The sequence below is a fragment of the Plectropomus leopardus genome, chromosome 2 (assembly GCF_008729295.1).
Source record: "Plectropomus leopardus isolate mb chromosome 2, YSFRI_Pleo_2.0, whole genome shotgun sequence".
Taxonomy (NCBI): domain Eukaryota; kingdom Metazoa; phylum Chordata; class Actinopteri; order Perciformes; family Serranidae; genus Plectropomus; species Plectropomus leopardus.
The window spans coordinates 33,132,035-33,146,217 of record NC_056464.1 but is presented as its reverse complement, the minus strand read 5'-3'; the positions used below and the strand labels follow the sequence as shown (position 1 = coordinate 33,146,217).

Below are 14,183 nucleotides of genomic sequence, written 5' to 3'. Positions count from 1 at the left end.
GTGTAAGAAAATCAGATGTAAACAAGCTTCTGTAGTTTTCATTTTTCAGCTGTAGGACTCCCTTTTTGTGTACTCCTTTGGCTTCTTTTAAGCAAAGTCCGACTAAGTCGATTATAGGTATGTTTATTATAAGTAATTTGTACCTATCAGCTTTTCACGCAGTCAAAATATCTATTTTACCTGCTTACAAAGAGTTTGGATGTGAACAGACTAGGAGTCCACCGATATTGGTTTTTCAGGGCTGATACCGATACAGTTTATTATTATTAGTTAATGAAACCAATAACCAATATTTGGAACTGATATGCATTTTCTATAAAATCGAAAATCTTTCTGTCAATATTTATAATTTGGAATATAACAAACTCCATCACAAAACTTTGTTTAAATGCCTTTAGCAAATGTTTAATAAAAACTGAGACTTTCAACATCACATACAGACACTTCCCAGCAACTTTTTAATTAATCAATTCTGTCAGCGATCATTAAAATATGACACCAATACAAATAGTCATCAAAATGCCAAATATCAGCCCTGATAAGCGGCCAGGCTGATAATCTGTTGACCCCTAGAACAAACCTTCAGCACCATCAAGTAACACAAGTACCTTCTTGGATAAATTTGTCGTTTTTTTTCAGTATAAAGCAGGTAATGGTGCTATGTAAATATTGTAAATGTATCAAAATGCTCAAACCATAGAGAAATACACACAGTCTGTATTCAGAAACTGTGCCTTTGAACAAGCGCACAGGACTTTTGTGAAGTTGTGATGTCACAGCAAAGCAGATCGTTTCAAACTTGTAAATGAAAAATTCTGAATGGGTTCCTCGTATTTTCTACTCGAATGAATATGTGAATGATATCAGCTAACAGGAAGTAATCATCTGCAGAGACTGTTGCCTAGCAATGCAATTCCAGTGAAACGGCCTATAAAGACAGTAGATAGTTATCGCTGCTACAGTGCCATAACAGTTACCCCCACAGCCCGGAAGCACTGACCAATCAGAGCAAACGTGGGTTTTTCTGGAGGGGGGCTTAAAGAGACAGGTGCTAAAACAGAGCGTTTCAGTCAGAGGGTGAGTACAGGCCTTCCAGCACAGACAGTGTGAGCACAATAAATCATTTATTTGAACATTAAAGCCTGTACACATAAACACTAAGAGAAACCTAAAATACAAGTATGACCCTGAAAATGAGCATTATATGTGACCTTTAAAAGCTTGATGATTTTTTCAAGTTTATTGTGTAATTTGAAATTTTGGAAAAGGTGTTTATGTGATTAAAGATTTCTTCTAGTGATGGTTAGGGTTTCTGAAAATACAATTAAATGTCATCTGCATAAAGGTGAATTTTATGTTGGATGTTTGTGGGATTTGCTCCTTTAAAGTTTTGGTTGCAGCAAGAGGCTCTATGAAGAGCATAGCAGATAATGAAGGCCAGTGTGATGTGATTTCATTTGTGGTGACTGTGACTTAAGGTGAGGTGTGTAGTTTTGTTATTCAATGGATTATCGACTCCCTGAAACTGAAGCTGTGAAGAGCGTTAAAAAAAGGTGTCCATTGTACTTGGTCAAATGCTTTTTTGGGTCTAACAATACAATTATTCTCTTATTTTCAGTTTGTTGTGAGAGTTTAATGAGATATTTATTTATTTATTCATGAATTAATGAATGAATATTAATGTAAAATATGCTTTGCAGACTCCTGAACAAAACCAGGAATGTTATCATGGGCAGCTGTACATAATATCAGAATTTTTCATCACAAATGGATTTAGTCCTGTGTGAATATCATATGTAGTAAAGCTTTGCTAACTGATAGATAGATAGATAGATAGATAGATAGATAATAGATAGATACTTTATTAATCCCTCACAGGAAATTACATTTGTTAGGGCTGTTCATTCACAGCTAACCACACATAACATAAAAGCAGGGTTGTCTGTGATACTCTTAAGTTTTGAGACTGTTTGTATGTATAAATATTTTAGCAGTTCATTTGTAGGAGATGGAGATGGAGATGACACATTTTTTGTTTTTGTTTTTTAAACCTCTATTGTATTTTACCAGTCTAAATTTTTTTTGATACACTTACTGTACTTGCATCTAATAGATAAACCATTTCAAATGCAGTGTTTATATCATTCAGTAAAGGCTCAGTGGGTGAGGGGTTAAACGAGATGAACTGCCTATCAGGTAACGGTTGTCACGGGCAGCGACTACAAGCATGTAGTGGGAGGGGGACGTTTTCTCTGGACTCCTCCCCCGACTGTCTCATGTCCTATAGAGAAGACACTGGGTGTGAACTACTACTGTGGAGCTCCCTCCCCAAATCTAAGTGAAACCACATTGGGGAATGCACACACACACACACACACACACACACACCCCACACACACACACACACACACACACACACACACACACAAAAAAAAACCCATCTACACACTCCCAGTCATGTAAGTCGCTCAAGTCAGTGCTCCTTCCTGTTTTTCCGTAGTTCCGTCTTCTCTCATGCCGTGTTTGCATAGACTGGGCTGAGCAGGAAGTCCAGGAAAAAGTTTACCCAGGAAGAGCCACAAAACTGAGAGAGAGAGGAAGACAGGACCCACAAGGAGATCTCACAAGGACTTTTGTGGGGATGTTGTTGTCTCTGTTGTGACGTTTGACACCGGGGGAAACTGCCTGAAGCCATGGGGGCTGTGAGAGGTGTTGTCGGGGTTGAAGGGAGCAGAAAAGTGCTTTTAAGAGAAGAGGACTGACAGACTCTTTGAGAGTCTGTTGTTTGAGTGGAAGCGCTCCAGCCAGACATATCTGATACCACCTGATGGATTTTAGAGGGAAACTCTAACCTGACGCAAACACTCTCATCAGTGGGAGAGGAGAAAGAAACATGGAAGCACTGAGAGAGTCTTTTCTGCATTTGACTTTTCAGATGTCAACGTATAAAAGAGCCACGCTGGACGAAGAGGATCTGGTGGACTCCACCGGTGACGACATCTACCCATCATCACCCATGCAGGTAAACATGCAAACACCTTCCGTCAGTACTGTTTTATTATACGGGACACCTGGGTTGGTTGGGACACATATTTTCTGATCTTATGAAGGTCACAGAAACAAAAAAGTAACATTCAAATGTTCACTTTTTAACAGCTTTTATTGCAGATGGACAACCACTAATTTTGCATTATCAGGGCTGCAGTTTTATAGTTTAAGCCGGGGCACAGCGTCATTAATAGAGCTTAATTCAAGAGGAACCAGTTCAAGTAAAAATGCATGAGATTGCAGATGTTTTCTCTAATGGATATATAGCATTTTTGCCTAAATTTGAATCTGCACACATTCACTGCTTCCCACTTTCCTGCTGTTCAGTAGTTAATCATCGAGTAGGCATTTTATCATAATTCACATGCAGCCAATTTTTTCCTAATTCTGTGCATGTTGAAGTAGTAATGTAACGGTACAGGAATTTCTAACTGCGTTACAATAACTTAAAAAATATCTATTTGATCCAATTTTTGCTATCATAGGAAAATTTGAAATCGAGAGCATGAAATGATTTTTTTTATTAAAAGATAGATATTGCAAGTCTTTCACATGACAAAGATATCTTTTCGTGTTTGGTAGCAGAGAACAGCAGCATGAATGTAGTAAACATTAACAATAAAGCCTCTTTCCCACTGCACATAAAACCCACTAACACCTGCTAATATCTGGCTTTTGTATTTAATGGGAAAGCAACAATCAGCATTCACACCTGGGTCAAATGACTCTGCAGTAGTGATGTGATTTATTGGCACCAGCTCCAATTGGCAGTGATGGAAACACAACACCCAGGTGAATGTGCTAATTTTAGCCCCTTTGACAATGAGATGCAATGACGCACCACCACAAAATACAGCCCATCTCCGACGAGGCAGTGCACAAACATTGTTCCAAATTCGTCAGAGTGACAGATCGGGTTTAAAAGAGAGAGTGAATAAGTAAGAGATGTTTTTTTTAAAAAAGTAACCAATGTGACATTTTCACTGGCCTCCATGCTAAAGCAGCCTTTTCCACGTTTAAAAACCTGCATAGTAGCACTAATTTTAGTGGGAAAATGGGTGTAAAAGAGAAAAAGAGAGAGAGAGAAAGCGCAGCGAACTATATCTCTAGTAATCACAATTATTATTATTTGAAATTATTTTTACAGAATCACAATAATTTTTAAGCAGTTTTTAAGGTAATTTCATCAGTTTTGGTTCTTGTTTGTTTTACTTTTCTTTTGTTGTTTTGTAAGTTATTTTCATGTGCTTTTTCACTGTTTTTGCTATTTTTTGGGTGATTTTTTTGTTAAGTTGCTCAATGCCTTCTTCCCATGTTTGTGGAAAAATCAAGCCAATTTGCCCAGGTTTCATAGGGTTAATTTTATTTATGTGTTTTTATATTTTTGGGTTTTATCTGTTGTTTTCCCACTTGCTTTTTTTTAAATCACCTTTTACATGCTTCTTTTCTAATGTTTTAAATGTGTTTCCTTTCCCCCTGTTGTTGTATTTCAATGTTCTGTGTGAAGCACCTTGAATTGCCTTGTTGCTGAAACGTGCTATACAAATAAACTTGCCTTGCCTTATGGTTTGTAAAAGTAGCGCTGTGAAACTGCTCGAGACACTTTTTAATGGTTCTGTAAATGTCTGTAATTGACCGTTTGCTCCCTCTTCTTTTACATGTGAAGCTCAGATCCTCTTTTCTCACACTTTATTTGACCTGAAAAAAGTTAAAAACAAAAAGTCTTGAATTCAAGACATAAATCTGACATCTCTCACTTTGCAGTGAATTTCAGGGTAATAAAATGTGGTTTCACTAAACTACAGATGGAAAGTGCACAGGCTTGGCAGTGGGATTTTCTCACTTTCACTCAGAAACACAGTTTCGGTCCAAAACAACCCAACATGCTGAGCTCCAGGGATTAAGAAGCCACTGTGGCTTTGGCATTTGATTTACTCATATTAAGTGTGACTGTGGAACTCTCATCCGAGCTAATAGCGGTAAATCTGATCCTTAAATATACACCTCGGCGGTTATTGACTTCCACAGGATGCACGTGAGGTCCAAGATCTGGCATTTATTTACACTCAAAGTCCGGTCGGAGTGCTAAATGCGCCCTGAGAGAGATTTGTGACTGGCCCTTGGAATCATTCCTGTAGGAAATAAACTCTCTTGGCAGCTTCAACTAAAGCAACATTAAGTAAAAAAAAAAAAAGTGTAGGAGCAGTGTGTGCTGGTTTATGCCACTGCACCAATCAGTGATTTTAAATGCTCAGTCTCTGACCACAAACTTTGGACTTTCCTTGAGGTTATTGTTTTATGTTGGTTTTCTGAGAAACTTTCTATAAAGTGGTTACTGTTGCCCTGGTTCTCTCTCTTATTGCTTACAGGTGAATCACAACAAAGCAGATGTGGTTCTGCAGCATTATTTTGTCTTATCCCGATGTAGGGCAAGAGGAAAATATCCTTTATGAGTGCATGTTAGACTAGAAGCGAGCGAACAATAGAAGAATGCTTAACCTTTTCTGTGTAGGAGGGTTGAAAGCGCCGCGATAGAGAAGCCATTGTGCTTCGAAACCAGACCTGTCATCAAATCCCTGAGAGGCTGTTTGACTATACGTAATATTTTCCACACTGTATTAGTTCATCAACAGTGAGACAGTGTTTCTGTGACTTAGAGCTGATGTAAAAGTCATACTATGTCTTTAAATGATGTTAACCTCTTAAAAAAGCAGTGGTGTGTTTGTGTGTGCAGGTGACTCTCCTGCACGGCCGCGGTCCCACATGTTGGCCCGACAGGACGCAGAGAGAGAAGAAGCTGCTGGTTTTAGTGTGTGTCGTGTCTGTGGGCCTGTTCATATCCCTCATCACCACTGGGGTCTTCTACAAACAGAGTGAGTGCAAAGTTCTGTTTAAACTCAATGCTGTGGTGACACACACTGAAAAGAGACACCTGCTGTCTCTGTCAAGTAGGCTGACGAGGGGAACTTTTAATATATATATACTTAAATCAAAAAGAAAACAAAACAGCACACACAAATGAAGCTTTAAGAAATGTTTTGTCATTACAGCTGGGTACATACTGCCCATTTTTGACACGATTTTTAAGCCTCATGGCCAAATTTCAGCTTTGTCAGGCGTTGTTTGCTGTGCAGTGCAAAGTGGGACGTTAGGACCGAACCCTGTCAGTTGCTCCCAAACAGCTGCCAACCAACCATCCTCTTCTGAGCTGTGAGCGTCTCGCTCAGTTGAAGCAGATTTACGAGTTGATGCTCAAGGTGCTTTTTTTCTTACTTGATCAATCACACAGTGTAGCCGATACTCAGGAAGTTTGTTGGTGCTGCTGACCGAAAGAGAGTGACAGAAAGAGAGGGGATCAAAACTGGGACTGACACGTTTTTGCAGGAATTGACTCTCACGCTCCTGTTGAGACGTCTGTGTCATTATTATGAATTGACCTCCGCTAGCAAACATTCTTAAAAAGAGTCTTTACTGACTGCGGTGAAAAGAGCAGCCTGCAGGGGCTGACAGACCTTTTTATGGTGTATTTTACGTGCAGGGTTGAGCACTCAGGTTAGGGCTCAGCGGTGTGAGCACATAAATCATGAGCTTCGACTTAAATCGCAGTCGTTTTACTCGTACAGCGGGAGCTGGAATGACAAAACAACATTTCTAAAAACGGCCGCAAATTGTACAGTGTAAGCACAGGAAATACAACTGTGCTTTTTTTTGCCTAGAACAAACCAAATCCACCTACCAGGATCTGTAAAGTTGACAAATTAACATAATATCTCATTTGTTTAATTAGTACAGTAAGTATAATTGGCCCTGTTGTAAGGGTTATAATCGAGAATATTTCTTGGCCAAGAAACAGGCCGATTTGGCCGTTTTTGTTACCACGTTTTGTCAGTTTTTGGAAGACTCTGTCTTCTGAAATCTGTTTTTCACTGTTAATGTCTTCACGCGCAGCGAAGATAACCAGCTACTGCATTTACTGTTCTGACTATGACGAGCACAATATCAGATTTTCACTACATAATTATTGTGGTCAGAAGTATTCACCATAACGACATTATTGCAATATCTATAGCAATTTTTAAATATAAATAAATAATCTGTCAAATTGATCTTAATTTTTTTAAATTCATTTTGTCTTTTTTTTTGACAACGAATTAAGCTCAAAATATGATTGTAGGGAGTTGGAGAGAGTGTGTAAACATAACTGTGTAAAAGTGTACAAAAAGAGGAATTACACTAAATTGATAGTGAACAGGCAACCAAATTGCATTTAAGGAGGAAGACAAAAGGAGAACTGAAAGAAACTAAAGTTATTTCAGAGTTGCTGTGTAATTTTCACAGTATTATTATATGTGTATTGTTAACATGATAACAATATTCCATTTTTAAATGTCATATTCATCATCAGTACCAGTACATGGTGACAGCCTTAGTACAGACATGAGTGTGGTATCCATCGTGATATCATCTATCTCTCAGGAAGAAAGCAAATAATCACATTTTCAAAATGTCAAACTATTCCTGATACGGTCACTACTTTTTGTTTATAAAGATAAAAATATTTTTTTAAATGAAAGTAAATGAAAATAAAAGCTACTGAATTCAAAATAAAACTAAAGTCCACATTGACTGAAGAGGTGCCCAGGATTTTTCTCATCTGTCTCTCCAGCCTAAAAACTAACAGGCCTGTGCCGTTTAATACAGTTTATGTGGTTTATTATTTTAAACTGAAGCCACACCTTCAGCTAAGCTGCCTAAAAACAACTCTAAATCTCTCCCCTGAGCTTGTTCATTATGGAAAAAGGGCTTGTGGATTTGCCATCACATCCAGGCGGCGTCTCATCTGTGCCGGTTTCCTCAAATTCACCATGGGAAACCTAATGCCACTTCCTCCCATTCAGAACCGCATGTCAGATCACACTTTGAAATAATAAAAGGAACAAGGATGAATTCTCCTCTGGGTACTAACCTCATCGCTGCTCGTAACTTTGTCTCCGTCTCTGTTTCGTACCTTATATGGGTGGAGGTCTTTACAGTAAGTGTTAGAGGTGACTCGTTCCCTGGAATTGTAGTCGCACTTGCACTTCTCTAAACAATTTCTTTGTTTTTATAAAGCTTTTCCTGTGAAACAGCATTTGTGTTTAGACTTTAAGAAGTATCACAGAGTGCCGAAAAACCTCCTGCGCTGCTCCTCCAATCAGTTTCACTTGATAATATTCTATAAAACTCACAAAGAATCAATGACATTTATCTACAGGCCAGTTAAATTCCCTTTAAAAGCAAAGTAAACTTCAGTTTTTGGACATTTAGATTAATGCATCCAGGCTCCTGAACGTTTATCTGGTAATCTGTCTCATCTACTTGTTAGTCAGACAGTTGCACAATGAGTTGGCTGTAGTTAATGTGTGACATTGACTCCCACAAAGACAAGATCATCAGGCCTCACATTTCAGCTAATTATTTATAAAGGATTTTTACAAGGAAAGAAATTCCATCCAGGTTAGTTATCTTGGCTGTGACTTCTTCTCCTCATCTTCCCTAAAATAACAGTTTCCAGATGGTCTGAAAAATCACATGCATACATATATTTGGATGTCCTAGCATGAAATATTTCAGGTTTTCCCACTGCGGTCTCCAGAAGCAGAGGGTTTAAAAGTGAACTCTCTCGAGTTCAAGTCCTGCATTTATCATATGCACGACAGATACAGAGGAGCAGTCGCTGGCAATGATTAAAAAAAAAAAAAAAAGTAGGGTCACACGGGTAAAAACAAGCTCGAATTCTAACAATGTAAATTAGTGTAAACAGAAATGTAGTAAATGTATATTCAGTGTTTCCCAAAGGTTGACAGTTAATGTCCAGGGTCATAGTTTCATCACTTTACTCTTAATGTTGATGAAATTGACTCGGTTGACACACATGGCGTTCACAACAACATTTATAGGGAAACTTAAAAAAGGCGGTATGTTATGAGGGCGCTGCTGCTGTCTTGGCGAAACAGGCTGCAGTGTTAACCCTACGGGCAGTTTCCTACCACCAAAGTGTTTGATTTTGCAACTAATATTCTCTGATTATTAGAAGTGTTTTACAGCATTGCGGAAAGGACCCTACGGAGAAATTAAACGTTTTTTTCTTCCTTTTTGCTGATCTGCTTGTTTTGGTCGTGGATGCATGAAAAGAACTGGATCAAGTGTTGAAGGCTAAAAGATCTCTCAGCACTGGACCCGTTTCAAAAATGGTTGACTCCGTCGGTCATTTAGACACAAAAACATGGGAAAATAGTGTCCAGTTTGAAAAATTAAAAGTAAAAGTAAAGTGTAAATTTGCCTCCATAATTACTGTCAAGGTTCCCTTCGCCTGTCTTTCCTCGTCTACGCTCTGTTGTTGGTTGCGGCTCCAGGTGTGTTTAGATGGGCAAAACTGAAAGTAACCGCTAAATGCAGAGACGACTCTCCCCATCACTGATTTCAGAATGACAGAGTTATTTTTGGCTTCGATAGAAAACATTTTTTTGGCCTGGTGGGTTCCCATTAAACACTGTGCATAATGATAAACAGAGGTATAAACAATTGTAAAACAGTAATTAAAAGTATATAAAAGTGCGAGTGATGTTATAATGGCCTGAAGAGTGATTCCCACACGGGGAGTCGGACTCTAACAACCTGGGAAAAAAACGAGAATTTTAACCACTAGACCATATGGACTGTAAGTCATGAACTAATCATGTTTTTCAAAAATATCTTTTCCCCTGCAGCTCACCCGGGCCTATGTGTAACAGAGCCGTGCATCACTGTGGCCAGTACGGTCATCGGAGCCCTGGACCGATCCGTAGACCCCTGCCACGACTTCTACGACTTTGCCTGTGGGGGCTGGATGAAGAACAACCCGCTCCCTGAGGGCAAGTCCCGCTGGGGTCCTTTCAGCAACCTCTGGGAGCACAACATGCTCGTAATGAAGCATTTATTAGGTACGTTTTATTGTGTTACTGCAGCTCTGTGTCCTCAGCTGCCTTCACCCCAGGAAAAGGTGTACTGTGTTTTTTTTGTCTCATTTTCCAGCACTGCGGAGCCAGTTTGCTTTTCATGCATGTAATTAATCTTGTATCATATTATTTTGCAGAGAACACAACGATGAAAGGTCTGAGTAAGGCAGAGGAAAAGGCCCAGAGATATTATCACGCCTGCATGAACGAGGCCAAGATTGAAGATTTGGGAGCCAAGCCACTTCAGGAGCTCATCACACAGGTGGGATTATTTTCCAAAGTGGTCAAACATCAAACAATCGTTATTTGTAATTTATTTTTTTAAATAGAAACAATTTCCTCGTGTCCAGCAGTCTTTGAGTGTCTGACTAAACGCTGCCTGTTTCAGATAGGAGGATGGGCCCTGACCGAACCCTGGGACAAGGACAACTTCCAGGAAGTTTTGCGTATGGTGTCGGCCAACTTTCGCACTTCGCCTTTCTTCACAGTGTTTGTCAGCACCGACTCAAAAAACTCCAGCAGTAACATCATCCAGGTGAGACAGTCAGATAGTCATGTATTTATCTAAAATCATACATTTATAGCTTAGAAACTTTAACCAACTTGAACCAATTTTAAAAAAAGTCTTCTTGTTTAACGCCCTTTGAGTGTTTGACAGTCAGTAGACCGACACTTTCACCCATCTTTAATTATATTTCCATAATTTATTTATTATATTTCAAATGTACGATTTTAATGTGCAGTAATTCTTTATACACTGTCTACACTCCAATAGTTGGTACAATGATTATATATATATATATATATATATATATATATATATATAGTGTTGTACATTGTTGCATCATGCCCACATGTTCTCTTTTATACTTTGCATTGTAGCATAAGGCACATGGTTTAATATTTTTACACACTTGCACACTCAGCACATTATACATATTTATCATTTTAAATATTTACATAATAGAGCTAATTGTGTCTTACTATTACTGTTTTTCTATTTTATCTTTATAATCTTACAAACTTTACACACTGACCACATTATACATATTTGTAATATTTAAATATTCACATACCAGTGCTAATTGTTTCTATTATTACTGTGTTTTATAGCTACTTTTATATTTTTACATACTTTGTGCTGGTACTTATTTCTACTTTCTATAATTCTCTGTGCTTGACATCAGAGCGTCTGTAGTGAACCTCAGTTTCCCCTCGGGGATCAATAAAGTATTTCTGATTCTGATCCTAAAGTCTTACATCAAATTCCCTCCAGCACCAGCAGCTATTACAGGCTTCACTCAGAAGACGTATTATCTGTGCTGATATTCTGGGGACGATCCACTCGTTATCACGCTGTTCTTGGTTTCACGCGCACAGTTTGACATGAGAGTTCATTCCTTTACATGGTGTCATGAGACCGTTACAAATCGGACAGATATGATCTTTTGCGAGCTTCTACTTTTATCCCGCATGCTGGCAACGCAGGAATGAAAACAAAAGGTTGTTTGTGAGTGTTGAAACTGAAAATCACAGGATGTTTGTCTTGACTCCAGGTGGATCAGTCCAGCCTGGGGCTACCTTCGCGGGATTACTACCTCAACAAAACAGCAAATGAAAAGGTACCGTGGGCTGGTTCCACAGGGGTTAGGTGTGTTCAGAGCTGGACGGTCAAAGTCAAAGGGTGGCTCCATCCGTGTTCTTTTTCCGTGTTTTTAAAACGGAAACTCCCACTCAGCCATTATCAAAAAGCAGTGATGTAGATTACCCCCACACACACACGCACACACACGGGTCTCTGACAGTGTGAGTATGAAGAGTGAGAAAAAGTAAGCCTTTATGTAACCAGGTGAAGATACATCAAGATTCAATATAATGCTGCATCTGTACTATAAACACAGTTATAGATCCACAGTCGGCATATTACCTACAGTACGATGGTAGTCAGCACGCTCACAGACCGGGGCACTCGGGAAAATAGAAAGAAAGTATTAGGCTACTTTGAATTCATTTGTAAAGATTATCTTACTAAACATGCAAGTTTCATAACCGTTTGTACACCACAGAGATTATTTTCTGCAAAGATTCAAAATCCCAAGGAAAAATCCAATAGGTTTTTTTGACAAGGGAACCAGGGCAACGTTAACTTCTGGGTTGGCAAACAGAAAAACGTCATCCCTGTGGCACTATACATATATATATATGCATTCATGGAGAGATGTCATAATGAGGGGGCTGCCTGGACAGGCGCCTCAAACAGTTGGGGGTTTGGTGCCTTGCTTAAGAGCACAGGATCATAAACTGGCACCTCTCCAGCTACCAGTCCACACTCCGTGTTTGGTCCGTATAGGGACTTGAACCACAACCCTCCGGTTCCCCAACCAAGCATCGACAGACTGAGCTACTGTTTCCCTAAACTGAGCAATGTAATCTAGTACAGGGTCCGCACGGTCTGAAAAACCTGGAAAGATCATGTATTTTTTAAAACATAGCAATTTCCAGGCCTGTAAAGGTTTTTTAAAAATAAATAAACCAAAGAATGTTGAAAAAAGTTGTGGAAATGTGCCTCATAAATAGCTATATAACAGAATATACTGTACATGTGTTAATGTTTTAGCAGATCAGTCACTTTACTTGACTTTATGTCGTTCTCTGCGTGGGTTAGGTCAGACTGTAACCACAGTTACAGCTTCAAGCCCTTCTCATGTCAGCAGACACACTGAATATCAGCCGGCACTGCAGAATTAAACTCATGCACTTGAGCATTGCTGCTGGGGGAAAAAATCCCAGGGAAAACACTGTGTGGTCATTAAAATTTGCCTCAAAGGCATGAAAAAGTCATGGAAAATTATTGGCAAAAATATGTATGAACCCTGCTTGTAACTCCTCGTGTCTTGCAGAGCAGAAATACTGTTTCTGTTAAAAGAGTGTGGTGGCTGTGGACCAAAGCTCATTTTGGACACCTAAAAAATAGGATCACCAAAATCGTTTCAGTGTTTGCTGTATTTAGATTATTGTGCCACTTAAGCGTGACGTCTTTTTCCGATGGGGAACTGAAGATGCTATCTAGACTATATTCAAAGCCACCAGCCTTCATTGACAGAAACAGTCATTTTCCCTCACAGCTCATTAGGAGTTGCTGGTCCAGTCGAGGGTTAAGTTTATGTTATCATGTGACTCTCAGAATCGGCAGTATGTATGTTTATTTGCAGCAACAACATCGTGCAGAATCCTACGTCAGGTCAGGTGGGGTATAGTTTAAGAGGGGTTTTAGAAAATAGCATTTTGAGGCTAAAACACACATCAACTAAAATTTGAATTTTTGGATTTGAATACATCAGGAACACAATCTGCAAAAATGAGATAAAACAAAAAAATAACGGAGCCCCCTTTTAAAATATATTAAAGCTTAAATCAAGTCATCAAATCCAGATCTGGAATAAAAACATGACTTGCAATTTAGTTATGAAAAAACCCAAAGGCTTATCGCAGATGTTTTGCAAAGAAAGTCAACAAATATTAAAAGAGAAATATTTCCGCTTCAGGGGAAAACTCTTGCTTGTGTTCGCATAGTTTAGGATTATTTTCCTAATTGAACTTTTTCCCAAATACACACCCCTCTTCTCTCCACCTCACTGTGCTGCCTGCTTGTCCTCTGCAGTATCTGACTGCATACCTCACCTTCCTGACGGAGTTGGGGGTTCTCCTGGGAGGCTCCGAGGAGAAGTCTCGGACGCTGATGGAGGAGATCGTGGATTTTGAAACCACCCTGGCCAACATCACAGTCCCTCAGGAGGAGAGGAGGGACGAGGAGCTCATCTACCACAAGATGGAGGCCAAAGATCTGACAGTGAGTGTCTCCTTTAGACAACAGCAATATACAGCACTTAAAGGAACAGTTCAGCCCAAAATCAAAGAGACATATTTTTCCCTTTTACCTAGCTTGTTGATGTGAGTTATAGAGTGTTCGAGATATCGGCTGTAGAGACATCATTTTTTCCTTTTTTTGTGTGTTTTATTTGATTTAACAGAAATAGACAGATGACAGTTCATGAGACCATTATGCCCACTTTCCTCCACCCACCCGACCCCACTCTGCACAACCTCCCTCTACCCCGTGATGTTAAAGTGTTAAACTAAAGAAAAAAACAAAGAAAA

General features: G+C 39.2%; 1 protein-coding gene across 2 annotated transcripts in view; it reads left to right on the top strand.

Moving 5' to 3' along the window:
* The window catches only part of ece1 (endothelin converting enzyme 1), a 37,372-nt gene that overhangs the window by 7,792 nt on the left and 15,397 nt on the right, over positions 1 to 14,183 (top strand). Inside the window, exons 2-8 of one of the 2 annotated variants that reach the window (XM_042509327.1) lie at positions 2,936 to 3,022; positions 5,783 to 5,921; positions 9,798 to 10,010; positions 10,163 to 10,287; positions 10,414 to 10,560; positions 11,582 to 11,647; positions 13,687 to 13,875. In XM_042509327.1, coding sequence (XP_042365261.1) covers positions 2,936 to 3,022; positions 5,783 to 5,921; positions 9,798 to 10,010; positions 10,163 to 10,287; positions 10,414 to 10,560; positions 11,582 to 11,647; positions 13,687 to 13,875 — 966 coding nt within the window. Of the gene's footprint in view, positions 1 to 2,861; positions 3,023 to 5,782; positions 5,922 to 9,797; positions 10,011 to 10,162; positions 10,288 to 10,413; positions 10,561 to 11,581; positions 11,648 to 13,686; positions 13,876 to 14,183 lie in introns of those variants that run through there. The other variant, XM_042509318.1, reaches the window with a different exon arrangement.